The 16,322-nt window shown below is 41.5% G+C and overlaps 1 protein-coding gene across 6 annotated transcripts in view; it reads right to left on the bottom strand.

Annotated features, from left to right (window-relative positions):
* Positions 1 to 16,322, bottom strand: part of LOC123481595 (activating molecule in BECN1-regulated autophagy protein 1-like) — an 82,325-nt gene that overhangs the window by 36,533 nt on the left and 29,470 nt on the right. For all 6 annotated transcript variants that reach the window (XM_045206133.1, XM_045206131.1, XM_045206132.1 and 3 more), the window contains one exon: positions 12,632 to 12,742. In XM_045206133.1, the coding sequence (XP_045062068.1) occupies positions 12,632 to 12,742 (111 nt within the window). The remainder of the gene's footprint in view (positions 1 to 12,631; positions 12,743 to 16,322) is intronic.

Raw genomic sequence — 16,322 nt, forward strand, 5'->3', positions numbered from 1 at the left:
CCGGTACCGCTTGCCGTGCGGTAGCAGAGAGAACAGTCTATGACTAGGGTGGCTGGAGTTCCTCTGCCACTGCCTGGTATAGAGGTCCTGGATGGCAGGAAGCTTGGCCCCAGTGATGTACTGGGCCGTACGCACTAGCCTCTGTAGTGCTTCGCGGTCGGAGGCCGAGCAGTTGCCATACCAGGCAGTGATGCAACCAGTCAGGATGCTCTCAATAGTGCAGCTGTAGAACCTTTTGAGGATCTGAGGACCTATGCAAAATCTTTTCAGTCTCTTTAGGGGATATAGGTTTTGTCATGCCCTCTTCACAACGGTCTTGGTGTGCTTGGACCATGTAAGTTTGTTGGAGATGTGTACACCAAGGAACTTGAAGCTCTCAACCTGCTCCACTACAGCCCCGTCGATGAGAATGGGGGCGTGCTCGGTCCTCTTCTTTTCAGTCCACAATCATCTCCTTTGTCTTGATCACGTTGAGGGAGCGGTTGTTGTCCTGGCACCACACAGCCAAGTCTCTGACCCTCCTCCCTATAGGCTGTCTCGTCGTTGTCGGTGATCAGGCCTACCACCGTTGTGTCGTCAGCAAACTTAATGATGGTGTTGGAGTCGTGCCTGGCCATGCAGTCATGGGTGAACAGGGAGTACAGGAGGGGACTGAGCATGCACCCCTGAGGGGCCCCAGTGTTGCGGATCAGCGTGGCGGATGTGTTGTTACCTACCCTTACCACCTGAGGGCGGCCCGTCAGGAAGTCCAGGATCCAGTTGCAGAGGGAGGTGTTTAGTCCCAGGGTCCTTAGCTTAGTGATGAGCTTTGAGGGCACTATGGTGTTGAACGCTGAGCTGTAGTCAATGAATAGCATTCTCACATAGGTGTTCCTTTTGTCCAGGTGTGAAAGGGTAGTGTGGAGCGCAATAGAGATTGCATCATCTGTGGATCTGTTGGGGTGGTATGCAAATTGGAGTGGGCCTAGGGTTTCTGGGATAATGGTGTTGATGTGAGCCATGACCAGCCTTTTAAAGCACTTCATGGCTACAGACGTGAGTGCTACAGGTCGGTAGTCATTTAGGCAGGTTACCTTAGTGTTCTTGGGCACAGGGGCTATGGTGGTCTGCTTGAAACATGTTGGTATTACAGACTCAGACAGGGAGAGTTGAAAATGTCAGTGAAGACACTTGCCAGTTGGTGAGCGCAAGCTCGGAGTACATGTCCTGGTAATCCGTCTGGCCCTGCGGCCTTGTGAATGTTGACCTGTTTAAAGAGCGTGATCACACAGTCGTCCGGAACAGCTGATGCTCTCATGCATGTTTCAGTGTTACTTACCTCGAGGCGAGCATTGAAGTAATTTATCTCGTCTGGTAGGCTCGTGTCACTGGGCAGCTCGTGGCTGTGCTTCCCTTTGTAGTCTGTAATAGTTTGTAAGCCCTGCTACATCCGATGAGCGTCGGAGCCAGTGTAGTACGATTCAATCTTAGTCCTGTACTGACGCTTTGCATGTTTGATGGTTTGTCTGAGGGCTTAGCTGGATTTCTAATAAGCTTCCGGGTTAGAGTCCTGCACCGTGAAAGCGGCAGCTCTACCCTTTAGCTCAGTGCGGATGTTGCCTGTAATCCATGGCTTCTGGTTGGGGTATGCACGTACAAATCAAATCAAATCAAATTTTATTGGTCACATGCGCCGAATACAACAGGTGCAGACATTACAGTGAAATGCTTACTTACAGCCCTTAACCAACAGTGCATTTATTTTAAACAAAAAAAGTAAGAATAAAACAACAACAAAAAAAGTGTTGAGAAAAAAAGAAAAAAGAAATATAAAAAAAAGAAATAAAAAAAATATATATAACAAACAAAAAATATACAAATAAAATAACTAGAAAAAAATATAAAAAATAATGAGGTCAAAATTAAAAAAATTATGAAAAAAAAAAAGCCAGTGACTGATGTGGTGTACTCCTCAATGCCATCGGAAGAATCCCGGAACATATTCCAGTCTGTGCTAGCAAAACAGTCCTGTAGCTTAGCATCTGCTTCATCTGACCACTCATCTGACTGAGTCACTGGTGCTTCCTGCTTTAATTGAGAGAGTTGAGCACAGTTGTCAATTAAAATGTTGAGAAAGTTCACTATCCTCCAGATAACATTTGTCTACACGGTTCCAGATTTCAGTTATCTCCAGTGGCTCTGTATAAATTAGAAAATTTAGACTAAATTAAAAAACCACTTCAAAAACAACTGCCAAAAAGCAGTACAATTCCCATGACTTAGACTGTCCAAGCATGAAAATGTTTTAACAACAATATCAACAACAGCAAAATACATTAATGTAAGTGGAGTAACCATATTACTGTAGCAAGAAACTATTATTAAAATGTTCCCTTACTGTTAAGTAGCCTAATTAAAATTAAATGGCTGGCTTTTCTGACAAACAAAAATCAAAAGCAACAATAAATCAAAATGTTACGTAAGATGTATTTATTTGTCTCATACACAGAATGTGGGATAAGTGGATACTTTTTATTGTCATGCAATATGCCTTCACATTCAAATGCCAAACTAATACATTTATTTACTGCAAAATTAAACCTCAAAGCCTCTCAGCAATAAAATTGGCCCAGATTCCTGCCAACATACTGTGATTTGCATTTTAAGAGAACAGACTACTATGCCACTGGGATGAGATGGGGCAAACATCCATAGGATGGATGGCTTTGTCAGGTGAGGGAACTGTGGCATTCTTTCTTAACTGTTCTAGGCTTAGTGAATATTATAGCTGACCTGGGTTTTTTAAAAAGACACTCTTGTGCCATATACTGTCATCGATCAAATCGACATCACTCGTCCAGCATGGCCATTCCATTTCAACCACTCATTACTCAACTCCCAGACTGGTTTGTGTAAAGTGATCCTAAAATCAAATTTTCGTTGAGGACAGAGAATGCCACTCTGCCAGCTTCCTCTTGCTCCCTCGCCCTCTCTCCAAACATGATCTGGCAGTTTGTGTCACACTACAAATTAGCTTTCCCCTTCAGCCACTCTCAGGCGGGATATTCTGCCAGTAATGGTGCAAAGCTCTAACTAAATCGGGATGAGAGGAGAACAACTTTTGTGCCCCACCCTTATGTTTCCTAATCTAGGACAGGTCTGGGAGGAGATGATGGGAGCTTCCTGGCCATTCGGTTTAGTTTTTTTGAGGATGCTGGCTTGTGATCTCTACTCCCCCAGCAGGCATATGGGGTGGATTTGCAAAAGACAGCAGACAATGTGTGTCACAGAACAAATAAGTCTAGGCAAGCAAGGTCAAAAAGTACCAGACAGATTTAAACTGAAAACACGAGGTTATAACACTGCATGAAAAGCATGTCTGGTACCAGCTTTGTGATAGAAATGGCAAAGGAATAAAATGTCACTTCCGCTGTAACAGTGGAGAGATGTGCCACCTCTTCCATCCCAAATGTCATTAATAGGTGAAAATAACTACGTCGGAGGATGGGCAATGTAATCCCTGCCTTGGGAGTTTGCTATCCCACTTCCTCCATGCCCCCACCGCTCTACAAGACATCTGAGGACACATTGGTTCTACACTTTTTCATGAGTCTTGATGTGAACGCACTGTTCCAACAACCAATTAATTTAGCAAGAGAAGAGAGAGTGAAAATGTTCCACGATATCGGCAAGGTTCCACACATGCAATCTGCTTGTAACTACCAATTACTCTCCAAGGGTAAAAATATTTCAAGCAATCTTAGCTCGTGAACTAGGTCTGTGACGATAACGCAATATTTTTTCCATTTGCGAAAATGAAAACACTAAGTAGACCAAACTCTTTGGTCCTTTAAAAACCTGCTTTATGTAAAATATTGTGTGCTAATAGCTTGGAAAATGACTCAATGACAACATTAGGGCTGTTTTCCTAAAGAAGTTAAATCCGCTTAGTGGTTTTTTTCCTTGCCAAGATACTAACGAGTGTTACTGGTATTGTCCCGGCAGGGTTTCCGTTAGCTGGTAAATGTCGGCTTTTAGCCGATAAAATAAATGAAAAGCCAATAAATAAAATCGTTGCCGGACAAATTGTCCGGAAGAAAAAAAGAATCCATTGCAAATTAATGCTTTTTATTCATTGATGGAAATACTAGTCGATGTGCTCCAACTTCAAAGGCAAATATACTTCATAGGCTAATAAATCCACAAGCTGCTTGGACATTAGTGTCGGGTGTGTTTCTATTTTTACTTACACAAAAGACGTGAGGTCCTCATAAGGGACTTCAGCTTAGACGTGAGGTCCTCATAAGGGACTTCAGCTTAGACGTGAGGTCCTCATAAGGGACTTCAGCTTAGACGTGAGGTCCTCATAAGGGACTTCAGCTTAGACGTGAGGTTCTCATAAGGGACTTCAGCTAAGATGCCCGGTCCTCATAAGGGACTTCAGCTAAGTGTACACAGACTGGGCAAAATTGGCGAAGATTGTATTGATTAACCCCGTTTCCAGTGTGCCCGCCGAGAGGGGTTTATTTCTCCAAAACAGAGTAAAGACGGCCTCAAGGTCATGCCTCCTTCGGGACAAAGTAACGAGGTTGATATGCATCACAAGCTGCTGCAAGGAGTCGGAGAGCATTGACTACCCAACAGCTGCGGCTTACTTTGAGCAGGCCAAGGTCCGCCACAAACGCAAGTAAATTAGAGGCAAGATCATCATATGCTGCCCCTGTGTCATGTATAGTATAAAGATTTGGGATGGATTGATAGACTAGAGTAATGATATGTATCATGCGCAATTGATGCATTTCAGTTGAGCTTATTCCGTAGCACGTGGAAACGAAACATTGTTGCCAACTGTTCACATAGAAGAATTACAATGTTACAATCACTAGGCAGCCAACTGCCTATAGTAGGAAACAGAGTTATTATCAATAAGCCACGTATATCACACATGACAAGAGTCACGACCCCACGATAGTTCAAATTACAATAAATATAACATTTATTAACATTCAATAGACTCTAAAAATAATGAGATATAATTCGAGTTTTGGAAACAAGTGCTTTCATAAATGCATGGCGCGGGCCTCATTTCACAGGAACACTGTAAAATAAGATTTCTCTCAATGAACCAGCCTTAACGAATTTTAATTTGATTGTCCAACATCAGTTTTTATAATTTCTTCATTTTGTGGCCGCCTAGATTGTCCTCTTTCCACTGCTGTGGTGCTGAATAGCAGCGGGAATGGGGAGTGGGGAGGACCGGCCCAATCATGGCTAGAAGGCATCCAGCTTTTGTCAAATTAATGTCAAAAGTTCAATTGTTTTGCATTGTATACTGAACAAAAATTAAACGCAACATGCAACAATTTCAAAGATTTTTATTGAGTTACAGTTCATATAAATAAATCAGTAAATTGAAATAAATAAATTAGGCCCCAACCTATGGATTTCACATGACTGGGAATACAGACATCTGTTGGTCACGGATACCTTAAAAAAAGGTAGGGGCATGGATCAGAAAACCTGTCAGTATCTGGTGACCACCATTTGCCTCATGCAGCGCTACACATCTCCTTCGTATAGTATTGATGAGACTGTTGATTGCGGCCTGTGGAATGTTGTCCCACTCCTCTTCAATGGCTGTGCGAAGTTGCTGGATATTCGCGGGAACTGGAACACGCTGTCGTACATGTCGATCCAGAGCATCCCAAACATGCTCAATGGGTGACATGTCTGGTGAGTATGCAGGCCATGGAAGAACTGGGACATTTTCAGCTTCCAGGAATTGTGTCATGGGGCTGTGCTTTATCATGCTGAAACATGAAGTGATGGCGGTGGATGAATGGAACGACAATGGGCCTATGGATCTCGTCGTGGTATCTCTGTGCATTCAAATTGCCATCGATAAAATGCAACTGTGTTCGTTGTCCGTAGCTTATGCCTGCCCATACCATAACCCCACCGTCACCATGAGGCAATCCGTTCAGAACGTTAACATCAGCAAACCGCTTGACCACACGACAGCATACATGTGGTCTGCGGTTGTGAGGCCGGTGGGACGTAATGGCGAATTATCTAAAACGATGTTGGAGGCTGCTTATGGTAGAGAAATTAACATTCAATTCTCTGGCAACAGCTCTGGTGGACATTCCTGCAGTCAACATGCCAATTGCACACGCCCTCAAAAATTTAGACATCTCTGCGGTATTGTGTTGTGTGACAAAACTGCACATTTTATTTATTTATTGTCCCCAGCACAAGGTGCACATGTGTAATGATCATGCTGTTTAATCAGCTTCTTGATATGCCACACCTGTCAGATGGATGGATAATCTTGGCAAAGGAAAATGCTTACTAAAAGGGATGTAAACAAATTTGTGCACAAAACTTGAGAGAAATAAGCTTTTTGAGCGTATGGACCATTTCTGGGATCTCTTATTTCAGCTCATGAAACATGGGACCAACACTTTACAAGTTGCGTTTATATTTCTGTTCAGTGTAGTGAATCCTAACCCTTAACCTTTAACTAACCTTAACCTAATTTTCCTAACTTGCTAGGTTAATTCTCCTAATCTGCTGCGTAAATTGTCCTAACATGCTACGAAAAGTCAAATCGGACATTAATTTGACAAAAGCTGGATCCCTTCAAGCCATGACAGGCTGGCCCTTGTGTTCGTAGACAGCCATTTTTTGTTATTTATTAGGCCTGGATTGTATTTGAGAGGTCTAGATTGTATTTGAAAACAGCTGTGTTTCGTTATTTTTGTATTAAAATGTTCATACAAATAGCCTATAGGCCATGTCGTTCACAAATTATACTATACTGAAGTTTTATTTTATTTGTGTAGGCGACTTGTTCTTCTAAGCCAAATGTTTATTTTTTATTTTTTTATGATATTCAATTATGATTTGCAGCAGGGATGTTTTGCTTTTCAATAAAAATCTGTCATGTTTTGTATAAGAACATCGTTCTACTTTAAAGGCTAATTTCTATTCTGTTAAAATGAATTACAATAATCTGAATGTGATTTTGAGCACTGTGGGTGGAGGCCTTAATGCGTTACGCACCCAATGCATATGGATGTCCGGTAAATTTAAAAATCTTGCCGTCACGTTGTCCAGCGCCAAACGGAAACCCTGATGTGCATGCCTAACCATCGCACACTAATGACCCCTTCTGCTGCAGATGTACTAGTAGGCTAGTCAAAACAGCAGAGACCGTCAAGAAAGTGGGGTTCATAATAAGACGTCACCATAAATTAGGAAGACCTAGGCGAGCCTATAAATTGTTCAATCACTAATAATATAGAGAACCAATAGCCTACCTAAGCACTTTTTTAAAACCAACCTATTGTCGGCTCTAGAAGATAAAGATTCAGGATAGGGACTCAATTATGCAGCAACGCACACACTGATGTTCAACTTAACTCTAATATCAAGGAATTCAAATTTCAACATCCCACACTGTTGGTAATTGCACAACTTTTTCTTTGCAATATGTCTCGCTGAATATTCATTAGCATATCAGCCAGTCTGCATTTGGCATGAACTTCTAGATCAAGATGGGGTCTAGGTAATTTGCATTGACTGCGATTGTATTTCAGACCCTCTGCTTTTAATCATTGCTGAGAAGCTCCACACACACACACACACCGGTTAACGCATCTCTTCCTCTTTCCCAAACAGCTGTTACAGTTCATTGTTAAAGGCACCACCCACATCAATTATATATGAGCAGCATTTCAGAGTGGGCCCATAGCCCAGTCTGTCTGTGGAGCTTAGTGGAGAGCCATACACATCACACTGAGTTCACAACTTACGCTCACAGAGAAGAGGAACCGGGAACATCTGCTGTGCTTGCGTTCTGAAATGAAGTTCTTATCAGGAGGCAAAGTTATCATTATTGCTTTTAAATTATTTACATTCATTCCAGTGATTGACCTTGTATTTTTTCCATAATATAGGTGTTGAGTTATTGTTAGAAAATGCATAGGTCAGATGAATTCAATATTGTTTTAATTTTACACGTTTTAACTATTGACTTCAGTTCAGGGCATCCCTGCTCGAGTTCTATAACACATCAGTATTAAAAATAACTTTTCAGATCAGATGTCAATACCATAGTGCCATATACGCTCATTACATGGCTCACGGCCCTGGGTCTGAACTCCTCCCTGTGCAACTGGGTCCTGGACTTCCTGACGGGCCGCCCCCAGGTGGTGAAGGTAGACAACATCACCTCCTCGACACTGATTCTCAACACGGGGGCCCCACAAGGGTGAATCCTCAGTCCCCTCCTGTACTCCCTGTATACCCACCACTGTGTTGCCTCACACAGTTTCAACTCCATCATCAAGTTCGCTGACAGTAGTAGGCCTGATTACCAACAACGATGAGACAGCCTACAGGGAGGAGGTAGGCACTCTGACAACGTGGTGCCATGTGAAACAACCTCTCCCTCAACACCAGCAAAACAAAGGAACTGACTGTGGACTTCAGGAGGACCCAGGCTGGACACGCCCCCATCCTCATCAATGGGGCTGCCGTGGAGACGGTCAACAACTTCAACATTTCTCGGAGTACACATCTCAGAGAAGCTGAAATGGTCTAACCAAACGGACACCGTAGTAAAGGCACGACAGTGACTCTTCAACCTCAGGATATTGGAAAAGTTTGGCCTGTCCCCGAGGTCCCTCACAGTGTTCTACAGGAGCACCATCGAGAGCATACTGTCGGGCTGCATCACAGCCTGGTTCGGCAACTCCACCACCGCGGACCGCAAGGCTCTTCAGAGGGTGATATGTGCAGACGAAAGCACCATTGGGTGCACAGTGCCTGCCCTACAGGACACCTACAACACCAGGTGTCACAGGAAGGACAATAAGATAATCAGGGACCCCAGCCACCTAAGCCATGACCTGTTCTCCCCACTTCAGTCACTCAGACGCAGGCAGTACAGGAGTATCATGGTATAAACTGAAAGACTGGCCAATAGTTTCTACCCTCAGACCATCAGGCTGCAGAAGACAGCACTAGCCAGCTACCTGCTCCCCCCTCACCCCTGCTACTCCCCCTATGGACATCCTCCCCACTCCCCCTATGGACATCCAAGTATTCAGACACCTTGACTTTTTCCACATTTTGTTACGTTACAGCCTTATACTAAAATGGATTACATTTTTTCCCCTCATCAATCTACACACAATACCCCATAATGACAAAGCAAAAACAGGTTATTAGAAATCTTAGCACATTTAAAATAAAATAAAAAATACCTTATTTACATAAGTATTCAGACCTTTTGCTATGAGACTCTAAATTGAGCTCAGGTGATACATTTGCAAAGAATTCTAGACCTGTTTTTGCTTTGTCATAATGGGGAAGTGTGTCGATTAAGGGGGAAAAAACAATTTAATTAATTTTAGAATAGCGCTGTAACGTAACAAAACGTGGAAAAAGTCAAGGGGTCAGAATACTTTCCGAATGCTATTATAGTGCTATTTTCTATTCATATTATTATTATTTTTTTTATTACTATTTCATTATTTTATTTCACTTAGTCCTGCATGTTGGGAGCTCGGATCCTAAGATTTTCACTGTACCCTGCAATCACTCCTGCAACCCTGTACATGTGACTACTAAACACTGATGAATCATCCATATAAAGACTCAATAACAGGCTTTGCAGGCTCAAAATACTCTAACAAAAAACGCCAGATATTGATTAACTAGCATAGAAACCAAAACTGTTTACTTTGTCAATTCAAATCATTGGTAAATGGAGACGAGAGTTGCGAGCCATCCAATATCGCCATACAAACCCACACAGTGGAGCTAAAATCACGTTGCTGGGAGTGGGTGAGTCACCTCACCAACCTGAGGTACATTGTTGGGCAGGGTTCCCAACTGGTGGCCTGCGGGTGATTTTATTTGGTCCCCCAAGTTTTCTGAGCAAAATAATATATACATATTTTTTTATTTTTTATTGTTGGACATTAAAAAAACTAAAAACACCAGAAAATCAGCTCCAAGTGATTTTAATTTAGGAAATCTGTTCCAAAGTATTCCCACACATAATAGAGATACAGTGCCTTCAGAAAGTATTCACACCCCTTTACTTTTTCCACATTTTGTTGTGTTACAGCTTGAATTCAAAATGTATTAAATTGAGATGTTTTGTCACTGGCCTTCACACAATACCCCATAATATCAAAGTGGAATGATGTTTTTCAAAAAATTTCAAAATGTAAAATGAAAAGCTGAAATGTCTTGAGTAAATAAGTATTTGCAAGGACTGTGTGTGCAATAATAGTGTTTAACATGATTTTTGAATGACTACCTCATCTCTGTACCCCACACATACAATTATCTGTAAGGCCCCCTAGTCGAGCAGTGCATTTCAAACACAGATTCAACCACAAAGACAAGGGAGCTTTTCCAATGCCTCGCAAAGAAGGGCACCTATTGGTAAATGGGTAAAAAAATAAAATAATTGCAGACATTGAATATCCCTTTGAGCATGGTGGTTATTGTTTACACTTTGGATGGTGTATCAATACACCCAGTCACTATAAATATACAGGTGTCCTTCCTAACTCAGTTGCCAGAGAGGAAGGAAACCGCTCAGGAATTTCACCATGAGGCCAATGGTGACTTTAAAACAGTTACAGAGTTTAATGGCTGTGATAGGAGAAAACTGAGGATGGATCAACAACATTGTAGTTACTGCACAATACTAACCTAATTGACAGAGTGAAAAGAAGGAAGCCTGTGCAGAATAAAAATATTCCAAAACATGCATCCTGTTTGCAACAAGGCACTAAAGTAATACCGTAAAAAATGTGGCAAAGCAATTAACTTTTTGTGAAGTGTTATGTTTGGGGCAAATCCAACACAACACATTACTAAGTACCAAGCATCATGTTATGGGTATGCTTGTCATCGTTAAGGACTGGGGAGTTTTTCAGGATAAAAAAGAAATGGAATGGAGCTAAGCACAGGCAAAATCCTAAACGAAAACCTGGTTCAGTCTGCTTTCCACCAGACACTGGGATATGAATTCACCTTTCAGCAGGACAATAACCTAAAACACAAGGCCAAATCTACACTGGAGTTGCTTACCAAGAAGACAGTGAATGTTCCTGAATGGCCTAGTTACTGTTTTGACTTAAAATCTACTTGTAAATCTATGGCAAGACCTGAAAATGGTTGTCTAGCCAAGATCAATAACCAATTTGCTTGAAAATTTTTGAAAATACTACATGGGCAAACGTTGCACAATCCAGGTGTGGAAAGCTCTTAGAGACTTAACCAGAAAAACTCACAGCTGTAATCGCTGCCAAAAGGTGCTTCTACAAAGCATTGTCTCAGTGGTGTGAATACTTACTGTATTGAATTTGATATTTCTGTATTGCATTTTCAAAACATTTGCAAATGTTTCACTTTGTCATTATGGGGTATTGTCTGTAGATGGATGATAAAAATATATATTTAATCCATTTTTAATTCAGGCTGTAACACAACAAAACTGGGAATAAGTGAAGGCGTATGAATACTTTCTGAAGCCACTGTATATGTGACTGTGTAAGCAAGGTTTAAAATTATAGCAAAGTCAAATATTATATCTGTTTGGGCTTCTTGCGGTCAATTTGCAGTCTACAAATTATTTATAATTATGTTCCGGCCCCATGACTATCCGCTCAAGACAATAATCATCCCACGGCTGAATTTAGTAGATGATCCCTGGTCTAGGGAATACTATAGGCTTCTGCTTCCTATATTCTGGGATGAGCTTCTTGTTTCTAGGATTCTTATTTGATTACCCCCAAATTAACAATATTTTAACATTGCCCAAGTTTGGACAATTAGCATGGGGACCCAAAACTAAAAAGTTACTGACCTTCGGGTACGTACAGAGGTGAATTAAAAGTGAAATCCTCTATAAAAGCCATGGCGTAGTTTGAGGATAATGTCCTTCCCCAATGTCTATTGTAGGTAATGGTTGTAATGATGCATTGAACCACTAGGAGTACACTACAGTAACTGCCGCTGGCCCCTGCAAATACAAGTACTTAAAATAGACACTGTTACATAACAACCTTTAAAAATATCAGTTTGTCAACAAAACCCTCAAAACACAGTATGTTTAAAGAAAACTAAACCCAGAAAAAGTGCTTGGTTGGGCACTGAATGCATTAGAGCAGAATAACTGTGTTTTATATTTAGAGGTGGTGCTCTAAGCAGCAGGGCTTTGCTCTCTGTCCTGTGACCTGAAGTCGGGAATAACCTGGCCTGAAGCAGAGTAATAACCAGACCAGGACACTATGTGAGCCTGATGATAAACAGAGCCACTGAATCTCCCATACCCTTAGGTACGGGACAAAAGTAGAATGCACTCAGCATGGTCCTGCAGGGTGAGTACTGTGAAATGAACCGGACCATTAAAGACTAGCGGCGGGCAAGACAGAGAGAGAGAAGGCATTATAGAATAGCAGTCAGTGCTGGGCTTGGATCTTAAACAATTCCCACATTAGAGGAATGAAAGATGGAGAGAAAGGTAGGACAGATCTTTATGAGTAGGCCTAAGTTTCTTGTTCCAAGCCAACAAATCGCCATACCAACCAATTCACAACTTCAACAATGTTGGTCCACTCACAGTTGCTGATTTCAGGTAGGTCGAACTTGGTGAAGTCCCACCACTGGAGGCGGTAGGTGGTGTTGGCGATGTTACTGGCCACAGCTGACTGACCGTCGCCAATAACCGCACCTAGGAGAAGAAAACAGAGAATGTCATGTAGCTTTATCTCACTGAGCAAAAACTAAAACAAAAAAAAACTGTACGAGTCACTTCATTCCTATCATATCTATATAGGTCATGGAAAAAAGTGTTTTCTATTTTACAGTTTTGTAATTCAGTCAAGCCTTTGTTGAGCGGTCATCCAACATGAGGGAAAACAGCAGCGGTCCAGTCCCAGGTTGCCCAGTCATTATTCTCAGTAAACAACATACTGTCAACCAGAAGACTACATGCTTTGAAAAAAAAAGTCAATTATGTTGACGCTCGCTCATGATCAAACCACCAGTTTTGATTTCCTGGAGTGTTATGTTAATAGGATGTACATTAACGTTACTGATAATGGAATCCTGACCAGGTGCACTTATGTCAGTGTAGGACTAATGGCAAATCAAAAAGGTACTGGTAAAAAACTATAGTACACTAAAACCATTTAATAGCCATCCAGTGGGTACTGGCGTCTGTATGCCGTTATACCAAATAGGGCCATCTAGTACACATATTACTCATAAGAATGTCTAAACCGAAGAGGCAAAGAACTGCTCTAAAAGTCTGTAAAATGTATGAAAATAAATGCATTAATAATACTGCAACATCACCAATTGCAAGGTCCTAATGAATAATGAGGTATAGGCCTAAATCATAAATACAAATGAATTTCCTGGTTCTGATTTGATGTCAGAACAAACTTCCATCAGTCAGTACATAGTAAATGTGTGTAGTAACTGCCCCAGAGGCAGCAACATCAATAGTAACTGCCCTTCTACTACAGTAAACGCCCCAAGTCATCACACACACTTATGACACATTTTCTATCTGTGACAGTATGTGTCCATGTCACTCCCCAAGTCGGAGTCTAGGACACTGCAACTGCAATCATTTTCACAGTTAATTTGAAATGGAGATAAATACCTCAGGCTTGTGAGACAAAAACAAGTTGTTGTACTGACTTGACTGCAAATAAACTATGATAAAGACAAGAGACAATGGCTGTTTATACTGAGTGTTTCATCTACTTTCAAGGTGTTTAAAATGCAAAATAGATTAAAAACCGATTGAGTTTGCCATATAATTAGCTACGCTTACATGACACAATTTTATCAACATTTTACAGAAACTGCAGTGTGAGGGATTAAGTGCTTAATGTTTTTATCTGCTGCACCATGGTAATGGCTAAACCTCTTTCAAGGCTGCACTTTTCCTTCTTACAGGAATACATCAAGTTTGCTGAGCAACTGCTACATTTTCGGGAAAGTTAAAAAGAATAACCCTCTTTGTAACGTGGCAAATTTAGATTGGTTAGCTTAAATGTTAACATTTTGTACATACACACAGTTGCAATTTGCCTCTATGGTATGTGGTCAACAATTTACATTTACATTTTAGTCATTTAGCAGACGCTCTTATCCAGAGCAACTTACAGTTAGTGAGTGCATACATTTTCATACTGGCCCCCCGTGGGAAACGAACCCACAACCCTGGCGTTGCAAGCGCCATGCTCTACCAACTGAGCTACCAACAATGCAACCATACAGAACTATGATGGACTTCACATATGGTACGCTGTCTGCTCCCTCCTCTTAGTTAAGTAATTAAGAGAACATTATTTATGACTTCAGTTCCTTTTTTTTGTGAGCAAATTACATGTAGAGGGGCACTTGAAGAGTGTTGCATTCATTTCTGACAGACCCATCATGACACATGTTGGGTGGGGGGGGGGGGTAAACTCATGCAGGCTTTAGTACATAGTCAGCTGCATATGTAGGCAAACCATCAGCAATGAAAATAAATGACTTTTAAATGAAAAACCTACCCATTTAAAGGGCCCAATGCAAATTTCATTTGATTATGTTTAATCTGGGAAGTTATGTGCCCTTATGCCCCATTCACCCCATTTAGTTTTGAATAAAAATCAAATTAGCCATCGTCTCACAGTATTTCCATTCATCACTGTCTGCAATGCCCAAAAACCTCATGGCAGAATGATCTTATCTACGACGGATGATTGCTAGATTGAGGAAAATAAAGAGTGAATTACCTATTCTCCGAGGAAGAGGGGAGCTATAACTAAAAGATACCATCTGTAGTGCGCTGGCTGCACTTGACTGACTGAAACAGAGTGGAAGGGCTGTAGATCTTTAAAGAGTGGATTTCACATGTACTAGGCCTATACACCAGAAATACAAAGTGCATGATCGACCACCACTTACATGTTTTATGAGGAATGTAACATTTGAAAGCAGACAGCGCTCAATAAGTGAAACATTTCGAATATTTTCAGGGTTTAGAAATTCTTTGGAAAATCACGCTTCTCAGAATCATACCCGGCAAACATTACAAACTACAGTCTCTAGACTAGCCCCATAGTTAGCCAGTCAATAACTAAGAGCAGTTGGTCCAGGCTGTTACATTTTACATTTTACATTTTAGTCATTTAGCAGACGCTCTTATCCAGAGCGACTTACAGTTAGTGAATACATATATATATTTTTTAGTCTTTTTTTTTTTTGTAGTCTTTTTTTTTAAAAACTGGTCCCCCGTGGGAATCGAACCCACAACCCTGGCGTTGCAAACGCCATGCTCTATCAACTGAGCTACATCCCTGCCGGCCATTCCCTCCCCTACCCTGGACAACGCTAGGCCAATTGTGCGCCGCCCATGAGTCTCCCAGTCGCGGCCGGCTGCGACAGAGCCTGGATTCGAACCAGGATCTCTAGTGGCACAGCTAGCACTGCGATGCAGTGCCTTAGGCCACTCAGGCGCCTCAACCATTTTCACACCATCATCGGATAAGGTTAAAACTAGTACATGAATGCATATTTGAAAACACACAAATTCTTTATTCTGCTCTATTAGCAGAGTAAGATCAGACTAGTCAGAATAAGGACAGTCATTTTCCAACATCACTTAAGAATTGCTCTGCTGGGATTGGTTGCACTTTAAAAGGGATGGGGAGGCACAAGTCTCAGAGAAAGACCCTTGTTGCTTTTCCCCCACAGCCATTCTATACCAGTTGTGGTCGGAATGGCTGCTACTGCTGGTATTTGGTTCACATAGGGAGGTCTGAAACATCTGAATAATGGCCCCTTCCTGGCCACTCATATCCCCACATGGGTTGACCTCCCATAAACCAGATAACCTCTACTGCACATCTTGTTCTGTACATGAAAAATGACATTTCTCCAGCAAGCTTGCTTGCTAGATGCTTATGGCTTTCTTTGTCAGGATACAGCTAGTGGTGTCTGTTTATGGCTGAGTTACAAATGTTCAGTAGGTGCTTCAAGCTACCCAGTGTGAATGCATCTGTTCAACAGAAGGCAGAGAAATGGGATGCAGCGCTTAGAATACATGAAAATAAACTAACTCACAGTGGGTCCACTAACACATAAAAAATATAATGCAGTGCTGCAGCAGCATGTAAAGTGGAGCTATATACACTGCTCAAAAAAATAAAGGGAACACTTAAACAACACAATGTAACTCCAAGTCAATCACACTTCTGTGAAATCAAACTGTCCACTTAGGAAGCAACACTGATTGACAATACATTTCA

The sequence above is a fragment of the Coregonus clupeaformis genome, chromosome 21 (genome assembly GCF_020615455.1).
Source record: "Coregonus clupeaformis isolate EN_2021a chromosome 21, ASM2061545v1, whole genome shotgun sequence".
Taxonomy (NCBI): domain Eukaryota; kingdom Metazoa; phylum Chordata; class Actinopteri; order Salmoniformes; family Salmonidae; genus Coregonus; species Coregonus clupeaformis.